At 66.0% G+C, this 13522-nt stretch overlaps 2 protein-coding genes across 6 annotated transcripts; one reads left to right on the top strand and one right to left on the bottom strand.

Moving 5' to 3' along the window:
- Positions 1 to 554: 554 nt before the first annotated feature.
- Positions 555 to 6022, top strand: MROH6 (maestro heat like repeat family member 6). Its single transcript, XM_032415821.1, has 14 exons — positions 555 to 1325; positions 1433 to 1585; positions 1742 to 1896; positions 2490 to 2607; positions 2775 to 2959; positions 3046 to 3183; positions 3296 to 3410; positions 3520 to 3663; positions 3739 to 3912; positions 4080 to 4247; positions 4489 to 4608; positions 4863 to 4965; positions 5073 to 5138; positions 5288 to 6022. The coding sequence occupies exons 1-14, from the start codon at positions 918 to 920 to the stop codon at positions 5509 to 5511; spliced, it is 2271 nt and encodes a 756-aa protein (XP_032271712.1). The 5' UTR covers positions 555 to 917; the 3' UTR covers positions 5512 to 6022.
- Positions 6023 to 8567: 2545 nt separating this feature from the next.
- Positions 8568 to 13363, bottom strand: GSDMD (gasdermin D). 5 transcript variants are annotated; one of them, XM_032415811.1, is made up of 12 exons: positions 12987 to 13363; positions 12075 to 12146; positions 11772 to 11993; positions 11416 to 11608; positions 10713 to 10881; positions 10493 to 10595; positions 10228 to 10290; positions 9904 to 9969; positions 9730 to 9788; positions 9388 to 9529; positions 9218 to 9291; positions 8568 to 9069 (listed from the first exon to the last, which is right to left on the bottom strand). In XM_032415811.1, the coding sequence occupies exons 3-12, from the start codon at positions 11986 to 11988 to the stop codon at positions 8824 to 8826; spliced, it is 1332 nt and encodes a 443-aa protein (XP_032271702.1). In that variant the 5' UTR covers positions 11989 to 11993; positions 12075 to 12146; positions 12987 to 13363; the 3' UTR covers positions 8568 to 8823. The 5 variants fall into 5 exon arrangements, with proteins under 5 accessions (XP_032271702.1, XP_032271701.1, XP_032271698.1 ...); XM_032415810.1 differs by having other exon boundaries at positions 8569 to 9066; positions 9613 to 9788; XM_032415807.1 differs by having other exon boundaries at positions 8570 to 9069; positions 9613 to 9788; positions 12987 to 13362.
- Between the last annotated feature and the right edge of the window lie 159 nt (positions 13364 to 13522).

Here is a 13522-nt window from a genome sequence, read left to right as displayed (position 1 = left end):
CATAGAGACTCACGAACACCCACATGGCAGAATACAGGCCTCAGGTACCCCCACAGGTCCACCACTTCTCAGCTGTGCCCTTCCTCTGTGCCAGGACCCAGGAACCCTGTATTCCAGTGTTGGGTGCAGGGGGCACCTCAGAACGGGCCAGGACCCAGAAGGCCCACCCCGACGTATGGCAGCAGGGGCACTCCTCTCGCCTCTGCTCCAGCCCAGGCCTGCCTGAGCTCAGAGCTGGTGACACCTTTCTCAACCATCCTCATCCCCAAGATGTCTGGCCGGGTCAGAATGTAGTGGGGACAGCCCAGCTCCTGGCCCCAGGCCCTGCCTGGCCCCAGCTGCTTCTTTTTTTTTTTTTTTTTTTTTTTTTAAATATTTTATTTATTTATTTGAGACAGAGAGAATGAGAGAGACAGAGCACATGAGAGGGGGGAGGGTCAGAGGGAGAAGCAGGCTCCCTGCCGAGCAGGGAGCCCGATGCGGGACTCGATCCAGGGACTCCAGGATCATGACCTGAGCCGAAGGCAGTCGCTTAACCAACTGAGCCACCCAGGCGCCCCACCCAGCTGCTTCTTTAGGGCTGAATCAGGCAGGGCCTTAGCTCAGGGTTGGGCCCTGACTTCTGGACCCTGGACCGTGCTGGGGTCTCCTCCGGGCTGTCCACACCTGCCGGGGGTCTCCCCGCCCAGACGGGTTGGATGTCAGGGTGAAGGGTCCTTCTCCCCCTCTTCTTGCAGATCCACCATCCCAGGGATCTCATCCCTTCCCAGGGCCTGGTGGGCAGAGCAGACCCCACACACCCCAGCTTCAGGCTGGTACTGCCGGCCAGCAGCAAGGGCACGCAGGCCCTTCCTGGGCCCCTGATGTGCCCACCTGCGGGTGCCTCTGGAACGCCCCAGCCCTGACACAGGGAGAGTATGAGCACACACGCATGCGCCACCACGCCTGCCCCTGGTCCTGCCTGCCCTGGGCCAGCTTCTAGGTCAGGCCTGGGCACGACTTCCTGGGAGAACCAGCGGCAGGCGCTACGGGTTGGATCCAGCCGCTTGCGGGGTGCGGTGGCCATGGCTTGGGGGGCGTGGGGCCGGGCCCAGGGGGGCCCTGTGGGGGCTCTAACCCTGACAGCTCTGGCTGAAGGGATCCAGGCTGACCAGGGGCAGGCTGACCAGGGGCAGACCCCGGGTCGCTCTTCCCTTGGCCCTCAGCCGGAACACGGGCTTGAACCCGAGGTGGAAGCTGAGGGTGCAGCTGCCATCCCCACGGCTGGCAGTGAGGCCTGCTCCCTGCCCGGCAGGCAAGAGCCAGCCCCCGAGGGGCCCTATCAGGTGAGCGGGGAGGGAGGCTGAGGGGACCACACGGAGGAAGTGGGGGGTGCTGGGGAAGAGCGTTGGGAGAGCCAAGGGGACTCTACATCCCATCCACCCTGCCCTAGGACCCCCAGAGTCCCTGGGAGGAGGGGGCCCTTGCCGACCTGGCGGTGTACACGGCTGCCTGCCTGGAAGAGGCCGGCTTTGCGGGGACCCAGGCAACTGCGCTCACGCTGTCCTCGGCTCTGGAGGCCCGGGGGAAGCGTCTGGAGGACCAGGTGAGCCACCACCCTTTCCCTGCCCCCCGAGCTCCTGCTGTTGAGTTCCAGGGCTGGGGGCTGGGAGTGAGCACCTGCCAAGCACACTCGCTTCGGGCTGCACCTGCCCCGTGGGGGTAGAGTGGTGCACCGCAGCCGTCTGCTCCGCCCCGCCAGGTGTACGCCTTGGTGCGGGGACTGCTGACACAGGTGCCCAGCCTGGCCGAAGGGAGGCCCCGGCGGGCGGCCCTCCGGGTGCTGAGCGCGCTGGCCCTGGAGCATGCTCGGGAGGTGGTGTGTGCGCTGCTGCCAAGCTCCCTGCCCCCGGACCGGTAACCTGCTTCCCCCAGGCCAGCCACCACATCCCCGAGGCCCCCACGCAGCTTCCTTCCCCCTTCCTGATGCGCGGTGGAGGCGAGCCCGGGGGTGGGGGGAGATGTGGAGGGGGCAGAGCCTCTGAAATCCCTCTGCTTGACTCCTGTCCTCCGTCCACTCCCCACCCCTCTCGCCTGGGGTCCCTGGCTTGGGGGGCCTGCTTTCTCCCCGCCCAGGTCACACCAGGAGCCCAGCCTGGGGCTCCAAGGGGGGACGAGCGAGCCGGGTGGCTGCTTCTCCCCGACGCCGCTGGCTCTTTGGTCGGTCTGCCCGGGAGAAGTTATGTCGGGTCTCGCTCTGTAGAGTGACTGTGTCTAATACCAGGTTTGTGGCCCTGCTGCTGGCCCCCCAGGACCCTGCGGGCCCCCCCGCCCAGCAGCTGCAGACAGTCTGCACAGCTGGCGATTGTTTTGTTTTTCTGGGGTTTGCGGGTGGAGTGCCTGGGGGATGCTTTACCCCCTCCTCCCCGTGCTGGAGTCCCCAAGGCCACCTCCCACCCTGACCTGGGACTCCCCACATCGGACCCTGTCTCAGGTGCTCGTACCCCCAGGGCAGCAGCTGAGCTGTGGCGCAGCCTGAGCCGGAATCAGCGCGTGAATGGGCAGGTGCTGGTCCAGCTGCTGTGGGCACTGAAGGATGAAGCCGGGCCCGAGCTGGAGGCCTTGGCGGTAGGTGACGAGCCAGCGCAGCCGGGGGCCACCCCCAGGGCTGAGGGGGTCGGAGAGTCTGGCCCCAGGGGTGCGGGGGCAGCGGGCTCTCGCCGGAGTGTCTGAGGCTTTGTCTTAGTTCTCTGTCCAGGGCGCCCAGAGCCTGAGCTGGGCTGCTTGTTCCGCAGGCCACACGGGCCCTTGGAGAGATGCTGGCAGTGTCCGGTTGTGTGGGTGCCACGCGGGGCTTCTACCCACACCTCCTGCTCGTGCTGGTCACACAGCTCCACCGGCTGGCGCGGCGCGGGCACTCCCCTGACACCCCGAAGGTGCGGGCCCCATGGCACCGAGGGCCCCCGCACAGCCACGCCAGGTGAGGGCCCACACCGGAGGGCAGCCAGGGCTGGGCCTCTGCCCTTCCAGCCCTCCGCACGCACTTGCTCCCTGCCCCCACCGCAGCTGCGCCGTGGAGGCCTTGAAGGCCTTGCTCACCGGGGATGGTGGCCGTATGGTGGTCACGTGCATGGAGCAGGCCGGAGGCTGGAGGAGGCTGGTGGGAGTCCACACCCACCTAGAAGGCGTCTTGCTGCTGGCCAGGTGCTGGAGGGGGTGCTGGGGAAGAGGCTGGGGCAGGAGGGTGGTCGGGTGGAGGCTTCTCGAGGGGCGAGGCGGTAAGAGCAGGGAGCACCCCCATTTCCGCCCCATCCAGTGCCATGGTAGCGCACGCGGACCACCACCTGCGGGGCCTGTTCGGGAGCTTGTTGCCGCGGCTGCGCAGCCCCGACGACACGCAGCGCCTCACGGCGATGGCCTTCTTTACCGGGGTGAGCCTGCTTCCACGTGGGTGGTGAGGGGCGCCGGTGGACCTGGCCCCTAAGCAGCGCCGCCGGCATGGGGACCTCGAGCACGCTGACCCCGGGGCCTCTCTCTCAGCTGTTGCAGAGTCGGCCCACAGCAAGGCTCTTGCGGGAGGAGGTCATCCTGGAGCGGCTCCGGGCCTGGCAGGGCGACCCCGAGCCCACCGTGCGCTGGCTGGGCCTGCTGGGCCTCGGCCACCTCGCGCTGAACCGCGGGAAGGTGAGGGACCGGGCTGGGGTGGGGGGACCTGGGCGGGGGCCGCGAGGGGCCGCCCACGAGCCGCTGCCCCCGCAGGTGCGGCACGTGAGCAAGCTGCTGCCCGCGCTGCTGGGTGCGCTAGGCGAGGGCGACGGCAGGGTCCTGGACGCCGCGCTGGGCGCGCTGCGGAGGCTCCTGCTGCGGCCTCGGGCGCCGGTGCGGCTGCTGAGCGCAGAGCTGGGGCCGCGCCTCCCGCGGCTGCTGGACGACGTAAGCTCCGCCCCTCCAGGCCGCCGGGCGCCCCCCCACCGCATTCCGCCCCGTTCCTCCCCGCGCACCCCCACCCCCACCAGGCCCCGCGGATCGGCGCCCAGACTGCCGCCCCGCCCTAGGCTCTCCCGGTCCTTGGTCTGCCCTGACCGCGCCCTCCCACGCAGGCCAGGGACTCGGTCCGCGCCTCGGCGGCGGGGCTTCTCGGGACGCTGGTGCGGCGGGGCCGGGGCGGGCTCCGGGTGGGCCTCCGCGGCCCCCTGAGGAAGCTGGTGCTCCAGAGCCTCGTCCCTTTGCTGTTGCGCCTGCAAGATCCCAGCCGGGACGCTGCTGAGGTCAGCTGCCCCCCAAGACTGCCCCACTGCGGTCCCCATCGAGCCCTACCCATTCCCACCCTGTGTGTCTCCTAAGATGATAGGTCAGGGATTTCTACAAGGACCTCGGGTGCCAGTGTCAAGGGCTCCCGGTTCCTGGTCTTTCCTGGACCACTTGCCCTGGGCTCTTCCACCCCTCATCCACCCCAGCTACCTCTTGCCGCTTTCTGGACCCTAACCCTGCTCCCTTCCCCTGTCCTAGAGTTCAGAGTGGACCCTGGCCCGCTGTGACCAGGCCCTGCGTTGGGGCCTGCTGGAGGACGTGGTCACTGTGGCTCACTACGACAGCCCTGAGGCCCTAAGCCGCATCTGCTGCTGCCTGGTCAGTAGCGGGGGACAGTGACAGCGATGGGGTGTGGTCAGCTGCCCACTTGGTCCAGTATACAGCAGGGCACTCCTGCCACAACTGAGTCTCCTTGCTTTCCCAGCCAAGGTGGTGGCAGATCTAAGACCTCAGGCCCTGGTGCCTTGCACTGGGGGCTCCCCAGGGGACCCCAGGCCCTGGGCTTGCGTCTGCCACCTCCTCTTCATGTGGGATGGGTCCTCCTGCACGGTCTTAAACCCATCTGCCCCCAGGTTCAGCAGTGCCCAAGTCACATCCCCAGCTTCCTGAGCCAGACCCAGGGCTACCTACGGAGCCCACAGGACCCCTTGCGCTGGGCAGCTGCTGTGCTCCTAGGTGAGGCGGTCCTGGTGTCTGTCCCTCGAGCTCAGAGCTCTGGGAGCTGGACCAGCCCTTCCCCGATGGGGCCTGGGGCCAGCGCTCACAGGCATGTCTTGGTCCAGGTTTCCTCGTCCATCACACCGGCCCCGGCCGCGTCAGCCAGGACCTGCTGGACTCCCTGTTCCAGGGTAAGGACCCAGCTTGCTCACCAGGGTATGGGGTCCTGGAGAGGCTGGGGGCGCTAGGATGGAGTGGATGGGAATGGATTGGGTGGAGGGCCAGGGGCCTGGGGTTCTGAGAGCCCTCCGACCTTGTCTGAGCTGCCCTATCCCTGCAGAGCTGGGGCAGCTGCAGAGTGACCCAGAGCCCGCCGTGGTCGCCGCGGCTCACGTGTCCGCCCAACAGGTGGCGCTGCTGGCCCGCGCACAGGCCCGGCCCCGCTGCTTGCGTCAACTCCGCCCAGGCCTCTGGCACCACACCCGGCCCCTGCCAGTCTATGCCAACAGCCCATTCCAGCCCCGGAGCTTCATAGGCCGCTGGGGCTGCCTGGGACCTGGCTGAGCCTGACCCCGAGCCAGCCCGGAGGGTACCTGGGGTCCCAGTCCTGGCAGGGGCAGGTCTGCAGAAGAGGTCCGCTTGAGGGCCGCCCTGGGCCTGGTACTGGATGCACACAAACCCTCCCTCTCTAGGAACACACCGCCACGACGGCCACGCGACCTAGGACAGCCGCGCCTTCTGTCCGAGCACCATCTTGCCCTCGGCCCCCCCCCCCTCGCCTCTTGCACCCATGCGTCTGTCTGTCCCCACTTAGGCCTGTTGCTCTCCCAGCTCCCTGGAGTGTGCCCCGCGTTCCCAGCCTGGATGGCACCTGGCCTCCCGAGCTGGGGTCCGATGGGGGACACTGTGAAACTGGTCCGACCCTGCGAGCTGGCGCCATGATAGGCTGCCTGCTTCCTGGGTCTTTGCGCACAGCCCGGCTCAGCCTCCCCTGCCTGTCCGGGCTCTCCTCCCCAGCAGCCCATCGTCCCCCATCACGTGTCCCGCTCCTCACTGGCCTGGCCCCATCCCCCACCCCCCCACCCCTGTGCAGCGTGTGTTCTCCAGATTTCCCCTGACTTCCCCGCTGGAGGCCTGGGTGACACCGTGGTTTCAGGTGAGGGGCCGCCATCCGCATCCACTAGACGAGCCCTCGGCCGGCTCTCCGGCGCCCTGCCCGGGCTTGAACGAGGATAGCATGACTGCACCTGCTGGGAAGAAGCCTCTCTGGGCCCTGGTGGGCTTCTCCACCCAGAATGCCTACCTTGAAATGTTCTCTTGCCTTTCAAGGCCCACCCCCCAAAGCCATCTCCTCAGAGAGGCCTTGGCTCACACAGTCTCTTGGAGGATTGGGACCAGTCCCCCCAGTCTGGGGACCCCTTGGGGTCCTGCCTGCCCCCTGTGGAAAGTGTTTAAAATAAACACAGATGGATTAAAAGGGTCTGGCATGTGTCTGGGGACTGGGTCTGGGCCAAGGATGGAGTCCTGATGACCTTGGCCTGGTACAATATCCAGCTCAGGCTGGGATTATAGATAAGGCAGAGTGTAGCCAGGAAGAAGAGTCAGCCCGCCGGGCGGGGTTAGAGTCAGGATGGTTCAGGGTCCAGGTTTATGGCCAGGGTCAGGCAGGGCTTTGCCTGAGACAAAGAGAAAGCTCAGGAGCTCAGGCAGGAAGGAGGTTAGGTCTCTCTAGGCCCAAGCAGGGTCAGGCCAAGGGCATGAGTCTGTGTGGAACCAGGAGCATGGTTTGGTGTATTAGTTTAGACCCTCCAAAGCAGATGTCAAAACAAGATTAAGCTACAAGAAGAGGCCCTCAGACTCCCGGGAAGGATGGGAGGGGGAAGGAAAGGATTGTTTGGGGTGTCCTGGGAGGCTGTGCTGGCCTGGGGGCTCTCAAGCCAGTCACCCATCCAGGAGGACCGCAGCTCCCAGGATGGGGGTGCTGGGCAGGGCTGGGTCTCCCTCCTCAGTTTCCCTCCAGGCAGCTGGTGTGAGCGGGGAGCATCCTCAGAGTCCCTGATGTAAGCTGGGCCGAGCAGGGGCCTCATGCTCCCCTCAGTGATGGCCCCTGAGGGCAGAAGCAAGCCCGGCCTCCCCACAGCTGCAGCCCGGGAGCCAGAACCTGGGGTGAGTGTTCGCTGCCCACTGCCGTCACCCAGCAGAGCACGGCTGGGCAGTGATGCCCTCTCGGAAGGAGGGCCCAGGCTCAGACGAAGGCTCGGGCATGCAGCAGCCGGCCCCTTGTCGCCCCACCTCCGTACTGCCCACACCCCACCCGGCCAGCAGGAGTGCAGGCTGTCTCTCGCACAATGCATCTGCCAGCTCGTGGTCGTGTGTCCACCCCCACCTTGCTACGCCCCCCTCCCCCACAGTACCTGCGAGCCCCGCTGGACTGCCTGCCCACCAGGTGTGAGGTTCATCAGAGTTCCTGTGGCCCGAAGGCCCGGAGTGTGGCTGCGCTCTGGGAGAGTGAGTCTTCTCAGGGACTTCCCTGCTGGGCTGCCCCGTCCCATGGCCATGCCTCGGCCCTGTGTGTGGGTGAGTGTGTCCAGCCTGGGGGGTCTGCCGGCACAGGGCCCGCCAACCTGCTGCTAGGGTTGGACCACACTTGCTGCCCTGGTCTCAGTGCTCTCAGGGCACTGGTGGCCTTGGAACCTGAGGACCAATGGTCCGACGCTGCAACTGGGGCTTGGTGGGACCACCCAGGACCCGCCTTCTCCCCTGCCTTGAGGGTGATCTCAGGGCCCAGGGGCTCCTGTTTCTCGAACACTTCCTAAGACTGGGGCTATTGCAGTACTGCTCGTTCACCTTGGTTTGCCTTTCAAGTGCCCCCTGATGGGGGTTCCCAAAAGAGAAGCATGGGCCCTGGAGAAGTCAGACAGGCCTGAGGGGCATCGAGCTTCTTCCTGCAGTGTGTAGCCTGGATCGGGGACGTTTGGGGTGCAGCCTGCCTTTGTTCTGATGTTAATTTCGCTCTTGGGCTGGGATGCTAGATATTCTCCAGGGCTAATGTCCTAGGTCCCGCCGAACCTACTGTCCGTCCTCTTCGGTGAGGCCTGAAACCGCCTGTCAGTGACGGAACCACCCCTTCCTCCACCTTCCAGCACGCAGAGGAAGGCTGACTGCAGTTCCCACCAAGGAAAGGCAGATTTCCCAGCTGTGCACCTTCCTGGAGACGCGGCCACGTCAGTCACCAGCTGTGCTTACGCTCGGGGCCGCCTCTGCCACGGGCGGCTGAGGCCCGCTGAACGCCCAGGGGTCTGCAGCTCGGGGGCCAGGAGCTCCGCGTCCAGGGACGGACTCTCAGCTTTGAGGAGAGGTGTTCGGACGAGACCTGACTGTTCAGACGAGGTCTCTGGCGTGGGTCACTGCCTGTCCGGGAGCCTCGGCGCAGCCCCAGGAGAACAGGCCTGTGCTCGTCAGCCTCACCTGCTCTGGTCCCCTCTGCAGCCCCAGTTCTCGAGTTCCCCGAGACAGCTGCGCACTGTCCCTGTTCTTTCACAGGCCAGCCCGCGGGGGAGGGGCCAGGGCCACACGGCTGGTCTCTCCAGAGTGGCCAGGTCCCACCACAGGGCGGCCCCCCTTAGCCCCATGGCACCACAGCAGCGGGACCACGGAGGGGACACCTGTGCTCAGCCCCCTCCCGTGCTCCCTCCCCGGATCTGGGGCCCCCTCGGAAACTCGGTGAGCCATCTTTGCTTTGTACATCACATTTATTGGCTTTCCCCACCTCCCAGGATGAACTGGCTGCAGGCCGGGGTGGGCTCTCGGCCTCCCAGGGTTGGCAGCGGGTGGGCTCCCCACCCCGCAGAGCTGCCCAGGCGAGCAGGCTCCGCCCTAACAGCAGTCCTGGCTCAGGCCTAACAGCAGAGCCAGGCAGGCGTAGAGTGCACACGTGCGGCCCTGGGCCTGGGGCTCCCAGCACACCTGGGGAACGTCCACCTGCACGCCCAGGCCGCATTCCTCCAGCAGGACCCAGGCAGGTGCCTCTGGGTCCCAGCTGCTCCCCAGGAGCTCTTGTGGCAGGGACACATGCCTGCGCTCCTGCCAGGGGGTGCTCTGCTCCAAAACGCTCCCCACCTGCTAGAACGGGGAGGGAGGGTGCCAGTGAGCTACCCTTCCCCCGTCTCCCCCCAGCATCCAGCACCTGCCCACATCACTCCATCCTAGGAGCACCTGGGGCCCCACACACAGGCCCAGCCCCTGCAAGCTGCAACCCGCGCTCTCTTACCAGTTTGAGCTGCCCGGACAGGCCTTCTGTCTCCAGCATCTCCACGAGCAGCTCATGCTGGCTCTCACTCAGCACTGGGGGGAGACTTCAGCTAAGAGAGGGTTCCAGAAGGACCCGCTGGACAAGCCCATATCCCTGCCCCTCCCTGCCCCAGCCCAGGAGCCTCTCACCAGCTAGCGCTTCCACCAGGTAGAGGATGGGGCTGGCCAGGTGCACTTCCAGCTCTCCGGAGCTCTGCACCAGGCACTTGAGGAGGGCGTCCACTGGACCATCCAGGGGGGCCACCGACCCACAGCACAGGCCCTGTTCCAGCTGGGGACACGTGGAGGGGCCGGTGAGTCCGGGGGGCCGGGCGCAGGCCCCTCCCGTCCGGCCCAGTCCCCTGGGCTGCTCACCGCGTCCTCCAGGGTTTGCAGGGCTGGCTCTTCCCGAAGCACCTGCACCAGGCCTGCCAGCAGCCGCTCGCACAGTTCCTTGGACAAGACCTGCAGGACCTGGGCCTGGGCCCTCACCTCTGCCTGCAGGCCCCGGAAGTCTCCCGTGACTGCCGACCAGTCCTCCGCAAACCCGTCTGTGGGGAGAGGGCCGGGACTGACCCTGGAGAGCCCTGGTTGGGAAGGGCGGACTCCCAGGGGGCAGAAAGGGGCGCCCACCCAGGTTCCCAGGGTTGTCAAGAAGGTACTGACCCGACTGTATTTTGAAGCATCCGGAGAGCAGTGACTGGCTGCCTGCGCCTCTTGTAAGCTGGTGGCCTGGGCGGGGCAGGTGAGTCAGGGCGGGGAGCAGGCCCCCGGGCCTCCCAGTGCATCGCCACCAGCCCAACACTGGCAGCCCGGGCAGGGGTGAGGCTGGGCCAGGCCAGTGCTGGTGTTGCCTCATAGCCCCCCCCACCCCCCGGCCTGCGCGTGTGTGCGTGTGCGTTTACTCTCGCCGCCGGTCCCCAGGAGCCTCCTGGCTGAGCCGGGCTGTGCAGAAGGCCCCAGTCCGGGTGGCAGGGGCACAGGCCTCACCTTCCTTGGGCAGCCCGAAGGTCCTCTGCTTCTTGTGCTTCTTGTCCGGGAAGAGGAAGATATCTGGCAGCCAGGTGGGAGAAGAGATGGGGGGCAGGTCGGCCAGTGACCCCAGCCTCTCCCTCACCCCCGGCCTACCGGGCACTGTTGGCTCCGTGTGCCCCACCCCCCACATGCCACCTCAGCCACCCAGGAAGCTGTGCAGCCGAGTGCCTGCCTCTGCCATGGGGCTTGGGCCCCAAGAGACACCCTAATTCCAGCTCACCCCAGTCTGAGTCAATAAGCAGCTGGGCCACCTGGAAGGCAAGGATGCTGCCTGAGGGGATGGTGACTGTCTTCTTCCGGCTCCGGTGGCCCTGGCCTTGGCCCTGAGGGATGGACGTGGGCTCAGGACTGGGCTCTGGGTCGTGAGGTTGGGTAGGCTGGAGGGGGCACCCCCGCCTGCCTTCCCGCCCCCTGCCTGATCCATGGCCCATGCCGCGCACCTGCAAAGATATGGGTCCAAGCAGTGCAAACTGGCCAGAGCCCTCCTGCTTACGGGCCTGGGTGACCTTCACCTCCTTCTGCGTCTGCAGCACTTCCGTCACCACGAAGACGTCGTTCCCACAATTCCGCAGCTGCTGGAGGACCTTGTGCTCGGGCTGCCGCAGGCGCCTGTGGCAGGGGTCGGCCTGGAAGCTGTGGGGGTGTGTCCTGCCCTCCCCAGCCCAGGGCCACGCTGCCGGGGGCTGACGCGGCCCAGGCACAGGAGTCCCATTGTTCCCTCCCTGGTGGCTCCCAGCAGTGTTTGTGGGGCGGGGAGGGACAAGATCCAGGGATGCTAAGCGGACACCTGCAGACCCCTGGAGATACCCACCCCTCGGCCGGCTGCTTGTCTAGCTGCTTCTCCCTCCATTCCCTGCCCCTCCCTGGATTCAAATTTCAAATCTCTACCCTGAACTAATGATCCTCCTCAGGCTGTCCCTGTGTCTGCTCTGCTCCACCCCAGCCCTCAGGATGCAGTCCCCCATTACCTCTGCAGCCTCCTTCCCTCTGCTGGGCTCAGCATGCCCCTGGGGACTGCCCCCCCCCCCCGGCCACTGTGCTGACCCTTGGCCTGGCACGGACACCCTGTGACTCCTGACACTCCGGGGTTGTGACCCAGCGGCTGCTTGGGGTTGGCAGGGCCCCACCCCCCGGGGGGCTCACCGCTCTTGCTTCATGGCGTCCCAGATGTTGGGGTCCACTTGCAGTGTACGCACGTTCATCGAGATGCTGAAGTTATCAAACATCGCCGCCCCGCCTGCAAACCTCCCCTGTCCTGGGGCTTCCAGCTCCCCGCTGCCTTGCAGCTCCCCGTCCATGGAGTCGTAGATGTGGATGGGCGCGCTTTGTTTCACAGCTAGAGCCAGACCAGAGCTGAGGCCCCGTCCTCCTGCCCGCCACCCGTCCCACCTGGGCAGAGGGACCTTTAAAAAGGCCCTGTCCTTTGAAACCAGAAAGCCCAGAAGCCCAGAGCAGACAGCAGGCTGGCCAGTTGCCTCCCCTCCCAGCAGGCGGGGTACCTGGTTCTGGGGCATCAGGCTCCAGAATGTCCCTGATGGACAGGTTGATGCTCTTGTAGCGGGGTTTCCAGAACCACGATCTCGAGAGCTTCCTTCCCAACAAGTAGTAGGGCTGGAAGCTGGTGGAGCTCCGCAGGCTGTCCACGGGGATGAGCTCGCCGCTGTGGTCCAGCTCCCGGACCACACTCTTGATCACGCTCTCAAAGGCAGATGCCATTGCTCCTGAGGAGGACAGACGGGTCAGCCATGCTGCCCTCAGGGCTAAAAGAGAGGGGGATGGGGCAACAGTTGCTACTTGGATACCTCCAATGACAGGGAGCTCTTTTCTCCACAGGCTGGTCCTGGGACGCTCTGACGGTCAGAAAATTCCTGCTCCTGATCATTAGCACAGAAAGAAACCAAGTGTCTACCCTGTCATGCATTGCAGCGTCTCCGTGGGGCTGGGACGGCATTCGCGCCATCTCTACCATGGCCAGAGTGCCTACAGGAAGCCTGAGAAAGCGCTGGGACTCTCAGAGCTGGGGGGGGCAGCCCTCAGCCACCCCCAGAAACCTTTGTCACTTTGTCAGCCCAACAAGGCTTAGAGCCACTCCTGAAAAGCAGCCCCCGGGGGAGGGCAGGGCAAGGCAGGGGCCTCAGGGGGACCCCAGCCAATGCTTTAGCTGCTGCAGCAGCCGTCTCCCTGGCTGAGGTGTTCAGAGGGCAGAAGAAGCAGGAACCACCAAGCTTCTGGGGACTTGGCAAGGGGCCCCCAGCAAGGTCCAGCCACAGCGTCCCCAGCTTCCAGGTATGTCCTCTAGGGCTTTTTCTGTGCCCAGAGTTCCATGAGCCACCAGTCCAAGGCTGAGGCTTCAGGGACCAGAGGCCAAAGCAGGCCTGACCCAGGACACAGGAGGCCTGGGCCCCGGGCCACAGGAGGCGGGCTTTCCCAGCCATTCTGGTCAGTAGGAAACCTCTGAGCCTCCGTGCTGGTCTGAATTCAGAGTGGGCCAAGGGGTGCCTGGAAGGCCCCCCCTGGAGTCAAGCCCAAACCCAGATGGGCTTCCCAGAGGCCTCAGGCTTCCCTAAGTTGGTCTGGGATTGCGGGAAATCCTGGGAGGGTGCTGGGACCAGGTGATCCCCCAAAAGGGCCGGCATCACCCCCACTGAGCATGAGCTCCACCCCCCCCCCACCCCGGCAGCAGGGAATGGCATCGGGCGCGAGGTGCAGCTCACCGTGACTGTCACCCCAGGTTCCGGGCCCACGACGGCAATCAGGTCCACCCTGCAGACCCGAGTTGTACTGCTCTGCTGGGGAGCTCTGAGCAAGTGCACAGGGCGGGCGCCCAGACCCAAAAGTGAAACTTCGGTCTAGTGACGCCCGGCTGGCCGGCACTCCCAGAAACGCCCCAGCCAGTGCACCCCGCGGGGCCCCTCTGCCCGCCCAGAGTGGGGCCCACCAGCGGTCCCAGCGCCCACAGCCTCCACCTCCAGCTGGTGGTACTTCCCGTGGTTTCCTGCTTTCAACTCAAGCCCATCAGACATTCCTCCAAAGAAAATGTGCAGGTCAGCAAGCACCGCGAAGACGTTCACATCACGAACCAGCTGAGAGCCGCAAGCCCAACCCCCCTGAGAAGCCCCCCCACGCCCCACACCCCCTCTGCTGTCCCAGATCCCACCATGCAGGGGGGAGGACAGGGGAGGGGGGGAGAGACTGGAGCCCCCTCGATGCTGGGGGCGGGGCCCCCGCAGGTTCCACAGAGAACCACCCT

Source organism: Phoca vitulina, unplaced genomic scaffold, assembly GCF_004348235.1.
Source record: "Phoca vitulina isolate PV1807 unplaced genomic scaffold, GSC_HSeal_1.0 scaffold18, whole genome shotgun sequence".
NCBI classification, from domain to species: Eukaryota; Metazoa; Chordata; class Mammalia; order Carnivora; family Phocidae; genus Phoca; species Phoca vitulina.
This window is presented reverse-complemented; position numbering and strand designations above follow the sequence as displayed.

Bases quoted from the DNA above. Each gene is read 5' to 3' on its own strand.
- MROH6 (XM_032415821.1), top strand. From the start codon at position 918: ATGAGCACACACGCATGCGCCACCACGCCTGCCCCTGGTCCTGCCTGC. The intron at 3,184-3,295 runs GTGCTGGAGGGG...CGCCCCATCCAG, and splicing joins GGCGTCTTGCTGCTGGCCAG to TGCCATGGTAGCGCACGCGG. The intron at 5,139-5,287 runs GTAAGGACCCAG...CTATCCCTGCAG, and splicing joins GCTGGACTCCCTGTTCCAGG to AGCTGGGGCAGCTGCAGAGT.
- GSDMD (XM_032415808.1), bottom strand. From the start codon at position 11,988: ATGGCATCTGCCTTTGAGAGCGTGATCAAGAGTGTGGTCCGGGAGCTG. The intron at 10,596-10,712 runs GTGCGCGGCATG...TCCATCCCTCAG, and splicing joins TTGGACCCATATCTTTGCAG to GGCCAAGGCCAGGGCCACCG. The intron at 9,970-10,227 runs GTGAGGCCTGTG...TGCCCCGCCCAG, and splicing joins CTTCGGGCTGCCCAAGGAAG to GCCACCAGCTTACAAGAGGC.